Source organism: Haliotis rufescens, unplaced genomic scaffold (assembly GCF_023055435.1).
Source record: "Haliotis rufescens isolate VD_foot unplaced genomic scaffold, xgHalRufe1.0.p SCAF_82, whole genome shotgun sequence".
NCBI classification, from domain to species: Eukaryota; Metazoa; Mollusca; class Gastropoda; order Lepetellida; family Haliotidae; genus Haliotis; species Haliotis rufescens.
Genome location: NW_025964375.1, coordinates 234,643 through 254,782, shown reverse-complemented (window position 1 = coordinate 254,782; position 20,140 = coordinate 234,643). Strand labels below are relative to the sequence as shown.

Sequence of the window (20,140 nt, the reverse complement as noted above, 5' to 3'; positions counted from 1 at the left end):
CACAGAATTCAAGTAATTGGACGACATTGTACTTAAAAGTTGTAACCTTTCAGGGTCTACTGCTCATTGGTTTGAAGCTCAGATTTATCCCGATTAATATCCATGGTGTAAACATGCCCCATCGGCAAATTACTATGATCTGTGCCACACATGATTGTGTGAACTTATCTGCTCAGAGTGGTAAAAGATCCATATCCGACATCTCTACGTTTTTATGGATGCAACTGACATGTTTTAGTGTTGTTGATGTTGATGTATGAACTTCTGTAGGCAATAACATGGAGAAAGTAATATCTGAATTAGCTTGGTGTCTAAACTACTTTACAAAGTTGGGTTGTAACAATTCACCAAAAGTTTGGTCATATATAGATCTATGGTTGCTATGTAGTGTTTTTACTTTTTGAATTATTTTCTATTGGTATAATGTACAAGAGGTCTCAAAACAAAAATGATGAAATATGTTATTTTTGCCGATATTGTATTGTGATTCTATTTTAGTTAACATTTTAAGTCACATCAACAATCTAGCTGAATTGTGAGCAATACTATTGAGACATGTATCATATCGCGACCTCACAATCGAGATACATATCGTATGGTGACGAATTGTATTGTTGCAGCCCTAGTGCAAACCTTTCACATTACCTTTCAACATTTACTACGTCAGGTCATGCTACATTTCAGTAGATGCACTAGGGCAATCTTGTCAGTGTTGCATAAATGATGATGGATGTTCATCTGCTAGAAGCCAACAGTCGTAGCACTTCACTGGAACCACATTACTGTCTGCAGTGGCTCAGTATACTGTTGTAGACAAACTGATGGCCAGGCTGACTGAGTGTTTCATGTTTTGTCCTTGAGTTGACCCTGCCGAACAGGAATTTTGATTACCGTATTGGACGTAATAACCGCCCAGGGTGCTCTCAAAATTAGAAATAGGGGGCTCGTATTAGAATATTATTTTGGTGAAAAAACAGAGTTGAAAGATAAATTTCAGGGTTTATGCTGACAGCCTGAAATGGTTATATACGACAGATATATTTTTCCAGAATTTTATTGCCCATAATTGAGGGTGCTTATTACACATGAGTGCGTATTATACACAAATAAATAGGTCTTGTGTACATTGATCAATCGGAATAGGTGCTAATTGGGATTGTTCACTAGCCAATATATTAGTAAATATCGCTGTGGGAGCTTATTAGAGAGGGGCGCTTATTACGTCGAATACGGTAGTTCATGTTGAATATGAAATCTCTTGAATGGCTATGGTGGATACAACAATGTGCTTTGCTCGTCCCCATGAGCATTAATAGTAGCAGTAATTTTACTGCATTGTATCAAAGTATCCATTTTGATGTCTCGTCTTGGATTGATTGGACTTGTGGTGTACAGCGCCCAGGTCACAAATCGGGTGAAGCTATGCCACACTGGGTGCAGAGAGTAGATGGTGGAGTGATTCAGACAGGTTCGGCAGCTTCACTCCTGAGAGTTTCTGTGGCTTTGGTCCTGCCCCACACTGAAGCACATGTGGTATCTAAGTAGTCAAGTTAATCGAAATGTGCCTTTGTTCACACAGCAGTTAATGGGTACCCGGTGGGATGAGACTGTGAACCTTCTTGCACATCACAGGCAGCTTGGGTTGTAAACTCCCCAGGGAGCTGAAAATGAAATTAGAGTGCACACTGATCCATTGACTGGGGAAATGGTAGTGTAAAAGTGCCTGTGAGCGGCCTTGCTGGATTTTGGAGCTATATAAGTAGATTATATTACTATGTTAGACATTTTGTGTCATTACTGTATCTTGGTTATTGAATCAATTTCATTGTTAATATTCTGTCATACAAGAGACACCTACTCATGCTTAATGATGTTGACAGTGTTTTCTTGTATAATCTGGGGCGGTGGGGTAGCTTAGTGGTTAAAGCGTTCGCTCGTCACGCCGAAAACCCAGGTTTGATTCCAGACATGGGTACAATGTGTGAAGCCCATTTTTGGTGTCCCCCGCCATGATATTGCTGGAATATTGCTAAAAGTGGCGTAAAACCTCACTCACTCACTCACTCACTCACTCACTCTTGTATAATGTGTATATGTCCAACACTTGAATTCTCTTGCTCTTGCATTGATAATTTGATCTACTGTGGTATGCATTTCTTTGTTGCAAACACCTTTAAGTAACCAATTTTCTCTGAAATTTAATGGTTATATTGAGATGGGGCAGAAATTAACCTTTGAAAATCTACTAGGTTCTGTATATATTGGAAATGTCTGAAAACAGATTAAGTTGAGAATTAAACCTGACATTCTACAAATCCTCAGGATGCATTAAGATCAGACGAAATGGTCCCAGCTAGCAGTCAAGGACTGATCTCAGTCCCTAGTGTTAAGGACGATTGACATCTTGATTTGTTGGCTGTTTGAATCCCAAACCTCATGAGATGAACTTCCAATTACCTTGTAATGTCTTCTGAATCTTATCAAATCACTTGTGAGACAACAGACCATGGAAGCCATCACTATCCTATGCCATAATAAATTACTGAGTGGGCGACAGACGCGATGGAAATCTGTATCCTTGTGTCTACCCATTGAACAAAAACAATTTCAGTCAGGATTTCCCATTATCTCAAGTTACCCCTCTTAAACGCGGCCACCTGTATGCCCTGAGGTGCTTTGGCTTCACCTGTTCTGGGTAGCTGTTGGTCAGTGGTTGTGGATGATGGGAAAGTATTTGATGGCTTCTCCTAACACTGTAACACGCACCTCTTAGGAATGTGGAGTGGCAGTGTTCCCCCCCCCCCCCCCCCCTCCCCCGCAGGCTTTTGGTACTGCCTGTGAGTCCTGGTGGACTGACAACTACAAAACTTTAACCAATCCCCCCTAATTTTGGTCAGTCCAAACTTCAACAAATAAAAAATCTTATGAAAATTACCTGGTTATAATTCTTTCAACATCATGTTCAGTGCAATGACGTCATCTCTGAAGTAACTTAGTAAGATCTACACATCATTGACACAAAGTTCAATCTCAGTTTTCTCACTTTTTTGTTGTCGAATATTTTGAGACGAAGTCGCTACAAATATATTATTAACCTCAAAGCCAAGCCAAATGTTATTTCCTTGCACTTAGAATTGACAAGGGGAAACCCTGATGGTAGCAGACAAGCTGACCTGTTCACATACTGATATGAATATCGCAGAAGTTTTGTTCAAGAACAAAGTGAGTGAGTGAGTATGGTTTTACGCCGCTTTTAGCAATATTCCAGCAATATCATGTCGGGGGACACCGGAAATGGGCTTCACACATTGTGCCCATGTGGGGAATCGAAACCCCAGTCTTCAGCGTGATGATTGAAAGCTTTAACCACTAGGCAGTCACATAAATTACCAGTCCAAGCATAATTTTACCGGTAAAAAAATGGTAATTACTGGTAAACGGGACCTGAGTCAGTGGGGATGTGCAGTATTGGGGAGACTAGCATATCATTCCTAAATAAAGATTTGTAAAATGTATATAAGGTTGAATGAAATAATTCGGAATGCTTGAGTATTAAGGAAAATTCAAGTCTCTTAAATTCAGAGGGGTTGAGTATAGGCTGCTAAGCTGAAGGGATGAGAATGGAATGGGTTAAATGTTTAAGGAAGGATATTTTCTGGAGTCTGTAATAAAGACAAGTATCGGGGCAGCACGCTTGTGATGTCTGGGTAGCCGAGCCATCACATGTCCAGATGAATCATAGGTGGCAGCGCTGTCTGACTACCGATACTGGTAGATTTATTGAACACAGATACATTCACTGGGGTGTTTATGGTATTGTGTGTTGAACTGCCTGTTTTGGAACTGAGACACAGGTTTTGTGTGGAACATTATGTTGAAGTAGAGGACTTTGAAGATAAAGGTTGTGAGAAGAGATCATTTCCAATCCATTATGGCTTTCCAGCATTCAAAGCTAGGTGAAAGTACAGCCTGTCTTGATTCAGACTATTTCCAGTGAACATGTCAATAAAGAATACTGCCAGTCCTACTGAAGAGACGCAGGGCACTCAGGTGATAACGTGTATTGTAAGAAACAGGCCATATAATCTAGTATTCACCATCAAAATGATAACTGGCATACAGTGATCGGCAAAGTCTTCTGCAGACCACTTCTTTAATCTTAATATGTTCTGTTTTTCCTGTCTCGGATTACGAGACTGTTATTATGTGATTGGAAGTTCACTGGTGAATCAATCATCCTAATGTATCTGGAATGTTGCTTCCCTGTTGATAATCGTTATTTGGGAAAATGAAGAAGAGAATAGTTAACTTAAATGGCCATATTATTACTGTATTCAGACACCCATACCGGTATTTAGTAGAAAGCTAACATACATAAAACATGTTCCCTTATTGGGATACTCAAAACATAATGATATGTAAGTTGGGTTGCCACTGTATTTAACAAGTTGATGCAAGATTATTCCTGTGGGGCTTCCAAGTAAGACAAGGTCCCCAGCAATCTATCCATCAATCCAGTGATTGACATCATGAGCATCGATCCATGCCATTGGGACACGATGACATGCATCAACCAAGTCAGCGAGTCTGACCACCCAATCCCGTTAGTCGGCTAGCATAGTTGCCTGTTACGGCAAGCATGGGTTGCTGAAGACCTATTCTGCCCCGGAACTTGACGGGTCCTGATCACATGAGGTGACTACATGGGTTTGGGGGACAAGTTGGGGGACTTGGTTGATGGTGTGTCGTTGTACCCTGACGGAATGGGACGTTGCTCAATAATATCATTTACTGGCTTTTCTGGTCCAGACTTGATTATTGACAGGTCAATATCACACAGCTGAAATATTGCCATGTGTGTGAAACAGCAAACATCCAATATAACAGTGTTCTGCCTAAAAGCTTAATCAGTAAAAATATACAAGGTCCTGACTGTGATTTGTTTCTGGCTGGAACAATTAAAAGAGATAAACAGGAAGGGGAATTTTTTCATTATTTGTGTAAGTTTAGGATTTGGAACATATTCATATTATGAGTTTGAGTTTGACATTCAGTTTCAGAAATATTGCAAAACTGCTGCATGAATAGAAAAAAAATAAAAGTTTATGAGATGTTTGTAGCTTAAGTTTGTTGGCTGAGCTGTTAGTTTCTGCTATTACAGCAGTCCTAATAGTGGCTCCGGGGCGTGGTAACGTTGTTATTGATGTGACTTAGGCTTGTAAAACAGGATTCTGATTGCTGTGTAATATTATAGCAGTTGATAGCTAGGACAATCCCCAGTGTAAATGATGTCCTCAGGATTGATTTCAGCTCAGGTGAAACAGAAAACCACTTCCACACATGATTATTTGCACATTCTTGTGACATAGGTCTATTGCTTCCTACCAGTACATGTGAGCTGGCCGGCAAACAGATCTGTTACAAGGTTCACACAGTTAAAGGCTTGTATTAGGAAGTCTAGTCTTGAAAAGGCCTAAATTGAATTTACATTGAAATGGCCTTACACTTTGATAAAATGCCACAAATTTGGCTGCCTTTTCTTACATGTCTAAAATCTGCTGTTCAATAAATTTATTGTTTGTTTGTTGTTTACGCCGCACACAGCAATATTCCAGCTATATGACGGTGGTCTGTAAATAATTGAGTCTGGACCAGACAATCCAATGATTGACATCAATGATTCATCGATCCACGCAATTGGGATACGATGACATGCATCAACCAAGTCAGCTAGCCTGACCACCCAATCCTGTTAGTCGCCTCTTACGACAAGCATAGTCGCCTTTTACGTCAAGCATGTGTTGCTGAAGACCTATTCTACCCCGGATCTTCATGGGTCATAATAAATTTATTTGTTATTTCCTCTCTAAAACATCCTGTAAAAAAAGATTACTCTTAACTGGAAATTATCAATAAATATTTTTGAAACACTTGTGGTCACTGGAATAGTTTTGTTTGTATTTGGATATACAAATATAACCAATGAAATTCATGAAGAATGTTTTGTTTGAAAGCATCTTGGTTCTTTAAAAAGGGTGATTGTTGCTTTGAAGAGGCCATCAAGGCCTTATATCATGTAGAAGAAGAAGAAGAAGAAGAAGAAGAAGAAGAACTTCCTCTTCTATATCATGTATATTTGGTGTCTCATATTTTGTATTAACCATTCCTAGATCACAACTCTCCCTAGCAGGAAACACCACCGGTCACAGCTTGGGACACAGGTGGCACAGTGGTTGAGCCTGTCATGTGTTTGAATCCGAAAGTAACCATCTACCTGCATCATTTTGGGCTTTCCCATCACATTAAACTTATAAAAAGCAAAGCCCATCTGACTCCCTCATCTCTGCCTGGCTTTCTTGAATGAGATTCGTCATTATTGAGCATGTTGAGTAAAAATGAAACTGCTCTAAGGCAATAACATGTATAGTGATCCCTCGCTATTGTGCTCTTCGATAAAGCGCTACCTCGGTTACTACGCGCGGTAACGCATGGCTCCCAAAATTTATGTACACTTTTATTACTGAGAGTTTTACACAGACATAATTGTATTGTTGTTCGTTGTTCATTTGCACATACCGCTTCTCATTGCATAATCAACCGTTTATCGCTGAATGGAGTTCTAATAATCTGTTTGAAAACATAAAAAATGATAAATTGAAATGGAATACGTATTTCAGACGTTGTGAAATGTGACACATTTAATAAATGAATGATATTACAGGTAGATCTAGGTCCATAAAAATATATACTATTTTGACGTGACGTGAGATAAACACATATTGATGATTTGAGATTTGCCGAGCGCGCTCCCCCGCCTCGGCCTCGGTTAAACGGCTCATCGTCTATAACACCCACCAATTATTTGGACCCCATTGGTAGCGTTGTAGCGAGGGACCACTGTATAAGGTAAATGGAAAAAAACTTCAGTTTCACCAAAATTCAGAAACAATAGAGCAGCCAGGAGCAAATGACCTGCTGTGTTGTATCTACTTGACAAGTAATATTGTGACAGAGGAGTACTCCAGGAGACACTTGTAATGCCTGCTGTGGTTGTGTAACCTTTACACAGTTGTGTATGTGCGTCACAAAGGGGAAACAAAAAACTACTTGGTGTTTTTAAAAAAATATATTTGGTTGACTTTTTCAAACATGATCAGCTAAGGTAGTCTGTCTTACAGACCCTGATACATTTATATCAACTACAGCCCATGCAAGTCTATAATGTTTGGCAAGTCTAGATTACTGCAGTATCAGTATCTGAAAATGAAGAGAATCACTGGGCTCCCTTTTTATTAGATTTTTATTAAGATAACTGAACAACTGTTTTTTTCTGTACGATATGTTCATTTCAAAGACTATATGTTAGTCTACAGCTAAGGCTGTGATCTGTAATTAGAACGGTTAGTCTCAGGAAAATAAAGGGAAAATGTTGGCTTATCATGGAAAGTTTGTATTGAAATTAAGTGTTTCAGATTTGATAATTGACCCCTAAAATAATGTCCCATGTTATTTTACAATGTGCATAGTGTCGAAGTGCAAGTATATGTGCAAGTGCAGAAACTACTGAAGTTAGCTTATCTGTGAGATACTTATCTGGACTGAGTTGGACAACCGATGCCATAAATTATTTTTCCAGAGATGGGGCCTTTTGTGTGTATTAATTCCACATATAATCTGGTGATGGGGCCTTTTGTGTGTATTAATTCCACATATAATCTGGTGACATAAAGCATGCCTAGTGCCTATCTCTTCTAAAGACTCTTTTTTTGATAGTTTATATTCACTACTACATGAACAAACAAAATTCTAATGTGCCCCATGGCGGGGGATATTGATAATGCTGTTTCCCTGTTTAGAATGTTTTAAGGACAGATAATGTTCCTGTATAATCCTATCATCCTCTTGAGTAAATGTACTTAAATGTGAATATGCACTGTCCTATTTTTTTAAATACATAAACATTTTTCGGAGTAATATATGTTTGCATGTAATAATGAACACTGACATTCTACCTTAAAGGGAAATGTTATCACGGAGACAGCTGGCACAGTTATTGTGCTGTATCATAACAACATTACTAAACTTACAATAAACCTTGAGGGTGTGAAACACAAAAGCCACAAATGAACAAGAGAAGCTCTAGAATGAAAATATTAAACACACAATGAAGAGCATGTGAGCTATATGTATAGGGCCTCCACTACAACTTACAAAGTGTTTACCATGTTCCCTAAGGGTTACAAAGTATAGACTAACATCTAGTCTCTGAAATGAACATTGTTTGTAGAAAAGAAACAATTGCTAAATTAGAGTTAAAGAGTTAAAGAGACTTTCTTCATTTTCAGATAACGTAGTAATCTAGACTTGCCAAACATTATAGACTTGCATGGGCTATATTGGATATATTTGTTTCAGGGTCTGTATGACAACAAGGGTATGTAGGTTAGTGTACAACTTGCAACCAGGAAGTGGTTGTGTATTTTTATGCCCTGATTTACAGTGTACATATGACTATATACACGCGTCAGTCTTTGTCAACCGTACATTGTGAAGTCGGTTGTGACATAACAGTACCTGTGGGTCCTTGATTTATGTCATACCTGGATCAATGTTTGTGCAAACCTGTTATGTAGTGTGGCTGTTGATAACCTCAGGCTTGAAACCGGAGTCTTTTTAAGTAGAGCGAAGATGCTCTGGTAACGGTCTGGTTTTGTCTGATCATAAGAACATGAGTGAATTAAAACATCTCCCTTAACGCTGTTGTCACACAGTACCAAAATACCACCCAGGTGAAATGAAGGACATTTCCACTTGACCGAAGGACTGTCCGACTTTTGTTTTTGTCTGTTGTCTGTTTAAAATATAATGTAAAACGTTATCTTGCAGAGAGGATAGGTTGATAGAAGATAGATAGCTGTGAGGATAGATAAGATATTTATGTTGATAGATGAGGGTTTGTAAGATAGGTAGGAAGATAAGAAGATAGATAAGATAGGTAGATAGATAAAAGGATAGATAGGCTGGTAGATAGATAAAAGGATAGATAGGTAGATAGATAAAAGGGTAGATAGATAAAAGGATAGGTAGGTTGGTAGATAGATAAAAGGATAAATAGGTAGATAGATAAAAGGATAGATAGTTGGTAGATAGATAAAAGGATATATAGGTAGATAAAAGGGTAGATAGATAAAAGGATAGGTAGATAGATATATATATAAAAGGATAGATAGGTAGATAGATAAAGGGTAGATAGATAAAATGATAGATAGGTTGGTAGATAGATAAAAGGATAGATAGGTAGATAGATAAAAGGGTAGATAGATAAAAGGATAGGTAGGTTGGTAGATAGATAAAAGGATAAATAGGTAGATAGATAAAAGGATAAATAGTTGGTAGATAGATAAAAGGATATATAGGTAGATAAAAGGGTAGATAGATAAAAGGATAGGTGGATAGATAGATAAAAGGATAGATAGGTAGATAGATAAAGGGTAGATAGATAAAATGATAGATAGGTTGGTAGATAGATAAAAGGATAGATAGGTAGATAAAATGGTAGATAGATAAAAGGATAGATAGGTAGATAGATAGATAGATAAAAGGATAAATAGGTAGATAGATAAAAGGATATATAGGTAGATAAAAGGGTAGATAGATAAAAGGATAGATAGGTTGGTAGATAGATAAAAGGATATATAGGTAGATAAAAGGGTAGATAGGTAGATAGATAGATAAAAGGATAGATAGGTAGATAGATAAAAGGATAGATAGTTGGTAGATAGATAAAAGGATATATAGGTAGATAAAAGGGTAGATAGATAAAAGGATAGGTGGATAGATAGATAAAGGGTAGATAGATAAAATGATAGATAGGTTGGTAGATAGATAAAAGGATAGATAGGTAGATAAAATGGTAGATAGATAAAAGGATAGATAGATAGATAGATAGATAGATAGATAAAAGGATAAATAGGTAGATAGATAAAAGGATATATAGGTAGATAAAAGGGTAGATAGATAAAAGGATAGATAGGTTGGTAGATAGATAAAAGGATATATAGGTAGATAAAAGGGTAGATAGGTAGATAGATAGATAAAAGGATAGATAGGTAGATAGATAAAGGGTAGATAGATAAAAGGATAGATAGGTTGGTAGATAGATAAAAGGATAGATAGGTAAAAAGATAAAAGGGTAGATAGATAAAAGGATAGATAGGTAGGTAGATAGATAAGAGGATAGATAGTGTAAACATGATATGAGCCTATAGACAAATCAACTGCAGGTGAACGCCAGGCTGCACCAGATGTGATGTAAACCTGAAGTCATTCATACGTTTGACATTCATGAAGACCAGTTGTAACTTGTACCCCACTCTACACTGGAGTCAGGAGACGGACACTTGCCACAAGTCTTTGAGTTAGTTAAGTGTATTCCTCCCTCGATCCTGTCATCTCTTTGTTTGCAAAGTTCAAGGCAGGTCGTCCAGATTCTGTGATGACTATTTTGTGTGATACTTTATGTAGTATGTGAGCTAGGGACTCATGAAGTTAATCCAGTGATGCCCCACGTTGACTCCAGAATGAACATGATTCAGTCCAGTGTAGACTGAATGGTGAAACTACCGTATTCGACGTAATAAGCGCCCCGCTCTAATAAGTGCCCACGGCAGTATTTGCTAATATATTGGCTAGTGAACAATCCCAATTAGCACCCCTTCCGATTGATAAATGTTCACAAGACTTATTCATTTGCGTACAATACTCACTAGTGTGTTATATGCACCCTTAATTATGGGCAATTCAATTTCAGAAAAATATATCTGTCGTACATAAACATTTCAGGCTGTAAGCATAAACCATGAAATGTATCTTTCAACTCTGTTTTTTTTCACCAAAATAATATTCTAATAAGAGCCCCCTATTCCTAATTTTGAGAGAGCCCTGGGCGGTTATTACGTCGATTATGACTGACTGATTACACTTGACATATGCATTTCCTTCTGTCATGACTGTTGCCTGGGCATTTTAGTGGTGCAGTGGTACAGAGCTGTATCATGATACAAGGCACCCAACTTAGTGCAGTAGCTGTATCATGATGCAAACAGTCAAGTTACTTGTGTCAGTGCTAGAAATTAACATGTAAGTTTCTTTACCATGTGGACTTTTATAGTCAGAAGCAACCCCTGCTTGTCGTAAGAGGTGCCTAAGGGGATCGGGTAGTCTGATGGCTCGCTGACATGGTTGATGCATGTCATCATATCCCAGTTGCGTGGATCGATGCTCATGATGTCAATCACAGTGGATTGTCTGGTCATATACCTGGTAGCTGGAATATTGCTGAGTGCAGCTTTAAACAACAAACAAACAAACAAATATACATTATCTGAATCACATACTATCCCTTACTTCAGTTTTGATCAGTGGGGTGACTTTTGTGTGACTGTTGGCCATACCTGTAGAAGAGGTTGTACATTTTAGTGATCCTCCGTGCTGATTAGTCAGTTCACAGGATATGATGAAACAATATATGACGTTATTTATTGTTCATAATCATGAGTTGATCACACTACATCATGAGAACTACAGGTTGACTTCAGTGAGGTTCTATGTAAGGGATACAGGTTGTATATTTGTCTTCATTTTCTCACTTCAAATAGCAATGAATAAGATCTATATAAGAATCTGTACTCGATCTCAGAATTGCGCATTATCTAACCAGTGTGAACAGTGGTGAATGAATGCCTAAGACTTGACAGGGGCCTAGGCATACACCATTCAGTTACGTGGAAAAGATGATATATATTTACTCAGAGCTTGTTAGCTAATAATTCTTTAATTATTTGTGATATGTGATGAAATTCAGAGAAAAATGATCATTGTAGGACAATCAAATATATTTTACTCTGGAGTTAATAATCTTGCTTTCTGTGAGATCAAACTGACAATAATTTCTAAAAAGTGTTTGTAAGGTTGTACATATTTTACTTGGTTTGCAGATCCACTGAACTTAAAAATAAAAAATAGAAAACTTTCAATTCTTATTTATTTTTTTCTATCATGTCTATATGACATTGACAGATTGTTTTGATTATGAAAATAATCTCATCCATTTGGCCTCATCTGAAACGCAGTCTTGATTGCATTGTTTCAAATACTTGAAAACAGTATCAAAAGAGAAATTTATAATTCTCGTGTCAAAGTTAATATTTAAAGGAACAAAACCAGTGAGACCAGACATGTTTTTATTTTTCACCACCTTGCCTTCTAATTATTATTATTTGAATATCGGAGCCACTTAAAAATCCTATTAAAAGCCTTTGATCTTTATATTTCAACCTACTGACTGAAGTTTTCAGCTATGAATTTTGTTGTCTAACCAGTCCCATGCAGTCAGAAAGGAAATCTTGACATTTGTGTACATCCTGATATTCATTGAATTGTGATCTCTGCATCACACACAGCCAGTGATTGCTGTTGTGAGAATGTGTTCACCATCTTAATTAACTACAGCCATGTGAACCTAATGCCTGTATGTACGTAATGATATGATATGTACAAGCTTTCAGTGTATGTAAGACAATAGCCTACAGCTGATTACAACAACCTATTAACATGCCGGGGACAGATGGGAGTCACATATTGACACATGATGAGGAGGAGGAGGAGGATGAAAGGGGACGGATGGGCTGTTATGCCTAAATAAGCTATATTTTGGGGTATCATATTCTACCATATTTCCTCTGTCAAACCCAAGTCTACAGTACAATTGCCGGCCTCTAATAGACGCCTGGTCATATGATCTGTCCAGAAAAAAGAAACCTGGTCTTTATCAGATGCCAGGTCTCTAATACTTATACTATATGTTGGTGATTAATGATGATTGCAAATTGATTCTTTGTATGACTGTAGAATTTAAGATTTGGTACGGTTGTGAGTTTTCACTGTGCCAGACTAGAAACCTGGGCCCTGTTCCACAAAGCGATCGTAGCGCTAACATGATCTTAACTCCCATACTAGAACATAAGGCTTATGACCATCATCTTGCTGAGATCACTTTGTGGAACAGGGTCCTGGTTTCTAGTGTGGCACAGTGAAAACTCACCCGGGCCTCTAATAACATCCGGGGGGCACGGGTGGCCCAGTTGTCTAAGGCGCCGCGATTTGAAACCTATGATTGTGGGTTCGAATCCCAGTTATGTTTCTAGGTTTGTCAGCACCATACCCGTGCTCGTGGGTTTCACCGAAGTGGTAAACGTCTGAGACCTGCATCCCTTCGGGCTTTCCTCCCACATTAAGCTGACACGCTGTGATATAACTGGAATAATGTTAAAAGCGGCGTTAAACCCAACTCAGTCACTCACTCTAATAACCTCCGGGTCAATGGCTGGTGCGGAAATTTTAGACACCTGAGCGTCTAATAGAGGAAATATGGTATATGGTTTCAATTTAGTTCAGCTGTTGGTGGTAGAGGATTATCTCCCTTTGCGTTATTTAGTGTGCAGTCTTTGCATTCTTTGCATGCTTTGTACATTATAAAGTGCATTAGATTTAAGTAAGAAACATGAACCGGTTGCTGTTGCAAATTCACTTTCATGGTGTACTATAGGTATCAAGCCTTCAACTTTGGACATTATATAGATGTACATATTGTTGGAGATATTGATTCTGCATGCTGAAATGTTAACAAAGGTTCTCTATTGATCAAATATATAGTCAAAGCTGTGTGCAGCTTGGAGTGTTTCCTTTGAATGCTAATTCAGATAGTTACTTTCCTTGCTACTTTGAAGAATAGTTTTCCTACTGAACATAAACATAAATAGACTTGGAAAGAAAAATATACTGTTCATAAGCAATTTCTTTTATTCCACATTTGTTAAACATTTGGATATCAGAACAACAACAATAACATCAACAACAATAATAATAATAATAATAATAACCCATTTCTCATGTATTTATTTTGAAAAAAGCATGTAAATACATTTTTTGTATGCTTCTTTAGAGTGTGACTGTCTTGAACACAGACATATTGAAACCTGCTTTTGCATACGAGCCGATTTCTAATATGGCTTGTTTGGCCTTAACATGACCTACTTAAAAGCATGTAAATCAATTTTATTTTATTTTTTTCAGATTTTTCCTAGTCAAAGATGGCTTCCTCATGTACTATGCAGACAATGAGAAGAAGGAGTTCACAAAGCGGACATACTTCAACATCCACCCAAAGGTCAGCCATTTAATTTTGATCAAATCATTGCTGGTGTGTTGCCTGGACTCACCGCTCATCGCCCAGGAAATACACACGCAGTCGCTGGATTCCGACTGTGAAGACATTGATTGTGTGTGTGGGTGCAAGTCTCCTCACACCTTGCAACTCTGATCAATGGGGAACCAGTTCTGCATCTTCCCACTTCCGTGCCCAATACATCCTAATCTATAGCCTCTAGCTTGTCTCCCTGTTGCCAAAACACAGATTACCCGGAGGTCTAGGCTGGGGCTCACGTGTTGGTTTTGGAAGGATGTGGCTTTTAAATGCATGGAATTGGATCAGAAATCAAATGAAATGAGTTATTCAACAGGTTCTGGTCGAGCTGAGACACTTGAGTGTTAAGTCATTTTGCTCCTAAACTGGGTGTTCATAAATTGTTCAGGTGGATGCTGGTGACCTAGATGTTTGAAGGAACTGTTGGACATCAGGGAGGTCGTTTGTTTGTGCATATCTAACTTGGCTCCATGTTTTAGGGAAATGAGTAACCAAATAGTTATGTTGTTGTGTAGGTGAAGGGTGAATCAGAGCCATTTGATATGAGGAAATGATTTCAGGGAGATTTGACATGCATTTTCATAAAATTCAGATCATTAATTCCGATATGATACTGATTAGATCACAGGATACATGCACAGGAGGTCACGCCAGGTGAACCCTGAACTAACTTTGACTGGCCAGTCGAAATGAAGGAAGTGTGGGTTCCTGAGCCAATCAGATGTCAGGCTTTTATAAAACATTTCAGCTTTATTTCTTTACTACCTTGATTCAGAAATTAGGATCTCAGCAAAGCAAAACCCTGACAGAACACGAATAGGCCCTTGACAATAGTCCCCTGTGAATGTAGATGCCATGGCACTCAGAAATGTCAGGATTTAGGAAATATTGATAATTAATTATGATTGCTTTGTGAACCAGGGCCCATGACCCTCAAGAGTTAAAGTTGATAGTTGACTCAAAAATAGACAGAACCTGGTGATTGCAACGTTTACCTCAAGGAAACGACACGTAATCAACCAAGTCAAGAATCCAGACCACCCAATCCATTACGTTACCTCTTATGATTAGCACAGGTGGCTGGGGACCTGTTCTAAGCTGGAATCCCCTTGAGAGACATGTATCTGTGGTACTTAGTGTCATGGGGGCGGTCGGGTAGCCTAGTGGTTAAGGCGTTGGCTCGTCACGCCGAAGACCCGGGTTCGATTCCCGACATGGGTACAATGTGTGAAGCCCATTTCTGGTGTCCCCCGCCGAGATATTGCTGGAATATTGCTAAAAGCGGCGTAAAACAATACTCACCAACTCACCAACTTAGTGTCATGTTGTGATTGCAGGGTATCGTGCCACTAGGAGAGTGCGAGTTCAAGACTGTCAACGATGCTGTCCATCCTTTCTGTATTCAGATATCCAGTGCTGAGATCAACGTAAGTACAGCGTAATAGCAGCAACAGGGCCTCTAGCGAAGCAATCAAACAAGAGAGAATGATTAATGGCTTTAGGACCATCATAAGGTCTATCACTCATATTTCATTCTCTAAATTACTGTAGATGTGCATTAGACTCAAAGAACACTTTGCTGACATCAACCATCAAAGGGACAAACCTGTCGCAAAACATTTAAACTCTGTAATACACTCAACCAGAGACCTACACTATCAAATCAGCTACAGCTTAAAACAGACCAGAATCAGTTCAGAGCATGGCTAGATGCCGATCTGTTGAACTCAAATGGATATTTGATCTGAAAACCATCCACCCGCAAGGCATGAATGACAAGATCTAATCCTGGAATTCCCAACCCACCCACCTTTTCTGTAGATGTGCATTTATATCCAGCTAGTAATGTAACAATCTGATAAATATCATATCTTAGTTCTTGCTACTGCTAAACAAGGATCTGATGTCATCCCATTACAGGCGACAACAAAACGACCTTTTGCAACCTTTTAACTGACCAATGAAATAGTTAAAACTGGCAACTTCCATTCTGGACCGTGCTTTGAAAAATATTTTGACAAAGTTCTCAATTCAAAATTTGAGAACTGAACCAAAGATCATTTTGGAATGTCTGATAGATGGCCAATATTGTATGGCTGTACTTCCCATGGACTTTGGAAAGTCACATCTGTTCAATTATTTATCCCATTGAAGTAAGAGGTAGACAATGATTTTAATGGATTCATGCATACAGCTGTAATTCGGAATACCCTGTGTTATCCTATTTGAGATTGCATGATTAGAAAATACATTCCGACTGTTACGTTCTTGATCTGGTAAGTGACGCTCTGATTGGTTGGATGAAAGGTCCCTCTGGCGTGACCCAAATGGGATGTCCTCAGATCTTTGTTTTATGTTAGCGAGAACTAAGTTATGATTTTAATGAGATTGGTTATGTAACAATATATGTATCTATATCAGTGTACTGATTAATTGCCGGTTTTCCCAGTCGTCTAAGGCACCGCGACTCGGTGTTCAGAGTTGCGTCCCTTGGGTACGCCAGAACCCCATGATTGTGGGTTCGAATCCCGGTTCGCCCCGATTGTGTTTCTAGGTTTGTCAGCACATCTCTAGACACTGAGATAGATGCCATGTATCTGGGGAATAGTAATTTGACTAGTCTCTTAAAATCCTACCATGATGATGACATCTACAGTGCTGACAAGATGGGTCTGGTCTATCGTCTAATGTCTGGCAAGTGTAACAAAGAGAGCATAACTGTGTTAGTTGCCTCTAACATGTCAGGTACAGATAAACAACCCGTTCGCTGTTGGCAAGTCAGCAAATCCACGTTGTTTTAAAAGAATTTAGAAACTCTCACCGAGGAAGTCGCCAACATAAAAGCATGGAGGACGTCAGAAATCTTAAGGAATTGGTATTGCAAGCGCAACAGGCAAGTGGGACGTAAGGGTTGTGAAATTGCAATGGTAAATGACAATTGCCTCTCCTGTCCCTATGTCAGCGATCTCACTGTAACATTCAGTGTTGGTTTTCTTGCCCTCAAATGCCACTAGTAAAACACAACCCATGGATCAGAGAATTATCCCAAACCTAAAGTTAATTAATGTACGCATGTGACTGCTAAACATTTGACGGTAATTAATAAAAGACAGAACCACTGTATCTGTCCTTGAAGCCCTTCGTTTCATAATGCTTGCATAGGAAAGCGTTTCCCCAACAACAATCTGAAACAGACATGCTTGGTTTAATAACACCATCAACAGAGATGACTGCACCATCGACAGCGACACCGAAGATGACCGACCTGCCTCTCTTTCATCTCGTCAGTGGCGGTTTGATCCTTGCTGACTTTGCCAGCACAGGAGGTGACCTGGGTACTTATGCCTCAATTTCTGATGTTGCCTTTGAGGACGAACAGATTGCTGCCCGACATCACCAGTCCAACACCGCTGATGCAGACAATGACAGTGACATTGATGATTTGCCTGAGTTGCTGCCCCTTCGCTACTAGCAGCCTTGGCAGCACCAGACATGCTCACAAGATTTGTAGCGTGCAGAGACAGTAGCAATCTAGCTACAGGACTTGTTTATGGGACTAATTGAGTGTTGCTGCTTTCTTCCCCTGCCCAAAGGCAGGACAAACTGTTATGTCACACTTTTTCACTTGTAAATAAATCCATATTTATAGTTGACATTTGTATTACCATTCCATCTTTTTAACCTTTTCAATGTGGCGACCTGTTTGAAGCTGTTACGCAATGATATTGAATTGTTTGTGGGTACAAAATGAATTACATGTATAATTAATGTTACAAATGGATGAAAACAATATTTGAAACAATAAGACATGAAACATGTATTTCATTATTTGTTAAACATGGTTATCGACATTGAAACATGTATGAAACCAGAGATGACTAGATTACATGTAATAATATCTCATAACATGATATTTGCTTTTTGGAACTTCATTTCGGGGTTGTTTTGAACCCCAGATAACTCAAACTTTCCAAACGAGTTCGACACAATGAGGTACAACTGTATATGTAGTGATGCCAATGATTTTCTCAGAGACAGATGGCATTAGGATATCTTCATGGTTATTTTAAATCTTGAAAGGAAATTCTTCAAGACCATTGCCATGTTTCGATTTTGATTGACAATCAGTCAGTGTCCTAAAATATGAACAGATCAGATACCCTGCAATGCCTGGCATATGTTCTGCTAGAGCTCAGTAAAAACATGAAAATTGAGACAACATGTGTTATTTGCCAGTTCATGTGCTCAACTTCACAGCATTGGATCAAGGATGAGGAGACTTCATGGCTGCCTCGGATCCTGTTTCTGGTGTTGTTTTCTAGAAGAAACATAATACATGTTTTTTTAACTACTCTTATATATTTCAATATTTATATAGACCCGTGAAGATCCGGGATAGAATAGGTCTTCAGCAACCCAAGGCGACTTTGCTTGTCGTAAGAGGCAACTAATGGGATCTGGTGGTCAGGCTTGCTGACTTGGTTGATGCATGTCATCAATCCCAATTGCATGGATTGATGCTCATGATATCAATCACTGGATTGTCTTGTCCAGACTCGATTATTTACAGACCGCTGCCATATAGCTGGAATATTGCTGAGTGTGGCGTAAAACAACAAAACCACAAAACAACCAAGCAATATTGGTATAGTTATTTAAATTGCACCTTGTAATCTGATGGTATGGATATTTTGATAATTGTGCAGATTTGATTATAGAGTGTTGATGTTACAACCACATGTCATGAAATGTTTCTCCAGCGTTATCTATAACCGTGTTAATCTATCATCAGCATTTATCTGAGTGTTTTGAGGAAGTAAGCTGCGTGACTTAGTGGATGATGAGGAATAGACTGGGTAGGAGAGGATGGGAGCTGAAGGAGGATAATGTTTGAGGATGTTGAGAGGTTTCCATCAGTGACTCTATTACTTCTTACACTTCTTACACATGGGAGTAGGAGGATTGATAGTGTCAGTGGTGTTGAGCGGGGATGTTGAGGGGTTTCCATCAGTGACTCTATTACTTCTTACACTTCTTACACTTGGGAGTAGGAGGATTGATAGTGTCAGTGGTGTTGAGAGGTTTCCATCAGTGACTCTATTACTTCTTACACTTCTTACACTTGGGAGTAGGAGGATTGATAGTGTCAGTGGTGTTGAGAGGTTTCCATCAGTGACTCTATTACTTCTTACACTTCTTACACTTGGGAGTAGGAGGATTGATAGTGTCAGTGGTGTTGAGAGGTTTCCATCAGTGACTCTATTACTTCTTACACTTCTTACACTTGGGAGTAGGAGGATTGATAGTGTCAGTGGTGTTGAGAGGGGATGTTGAGGGGTTTCCATCAGTGACTCTATTACTTCTTACACATGGGAGTAGGAGGATTGATAGTGTCAGTGGTGTTGAGAGGGGATGTTGTGGAGTTTCCATCAGTGACTCTATTACTTCTTACACTTCTTACACTTGGGAGTAGGAGGATTGATTGTGTCAGTGGTGTTGAGAGGGGATGTTGAGGGGTTTCCATCAGTAACTCTATTACTTCTTACACTTCTTACACATGGGAGTAGGAGGATTGATAGTGTCAGTGGTGTTGAGAGGGGATGTTGTGGAGTTTCCATCAGTGACTCTATTACTTCTTACACATGGGAGTAGGAGAATTGATGTTGTCAGTGGTGTTAAGCAGGGATGTTATTTAGGGCCTTCCATCATTGACTCCTTTACTTAGCAAGGCAGGCGAGAAGAGGATAGAAAGGAGGTGTTGGAGAGGGATGTGCTACAAACATTGACTCCCTTATATATCAGACGGGGGAGAAGAGGGTAGGGAGGAGGTGTTGGAGGGGGATGTGCTACAGTCATTGACTCCATTATATATCAGAG

General features: G+C 38.9%; 1 protein-coding gene across 9 annotated transcripts in view; it reads left to right on the top strand.

Moving 5' to 3' along the window:
- Window positions 1-20,140, top strand: part of LOC124144149 (pleckstrin homology domain-containing family D member 1-like) — an 88,326-nt gene that overhangs the window by 20,008 nt on the left and 48,178 nt on the right. For all 9 annotated transcript variants that reach the window (XM_046513412.2, XM_046513403.2, XM_046513446.2 and 6 more), the window contains exons 2-3: window positions 14,134-14,227; window positions 15,601-15,690. In XM_046513412.2, coding sequence (XP_046369368.2) covers window positions 14,134-14,227; window positions 15,601-15,690 — 184 coding nt within the window. The remainder of the gene's footprint in view (window positions 1-14,133; window positions 14,228-15,600; window positions 15,691-20,140) is intronic.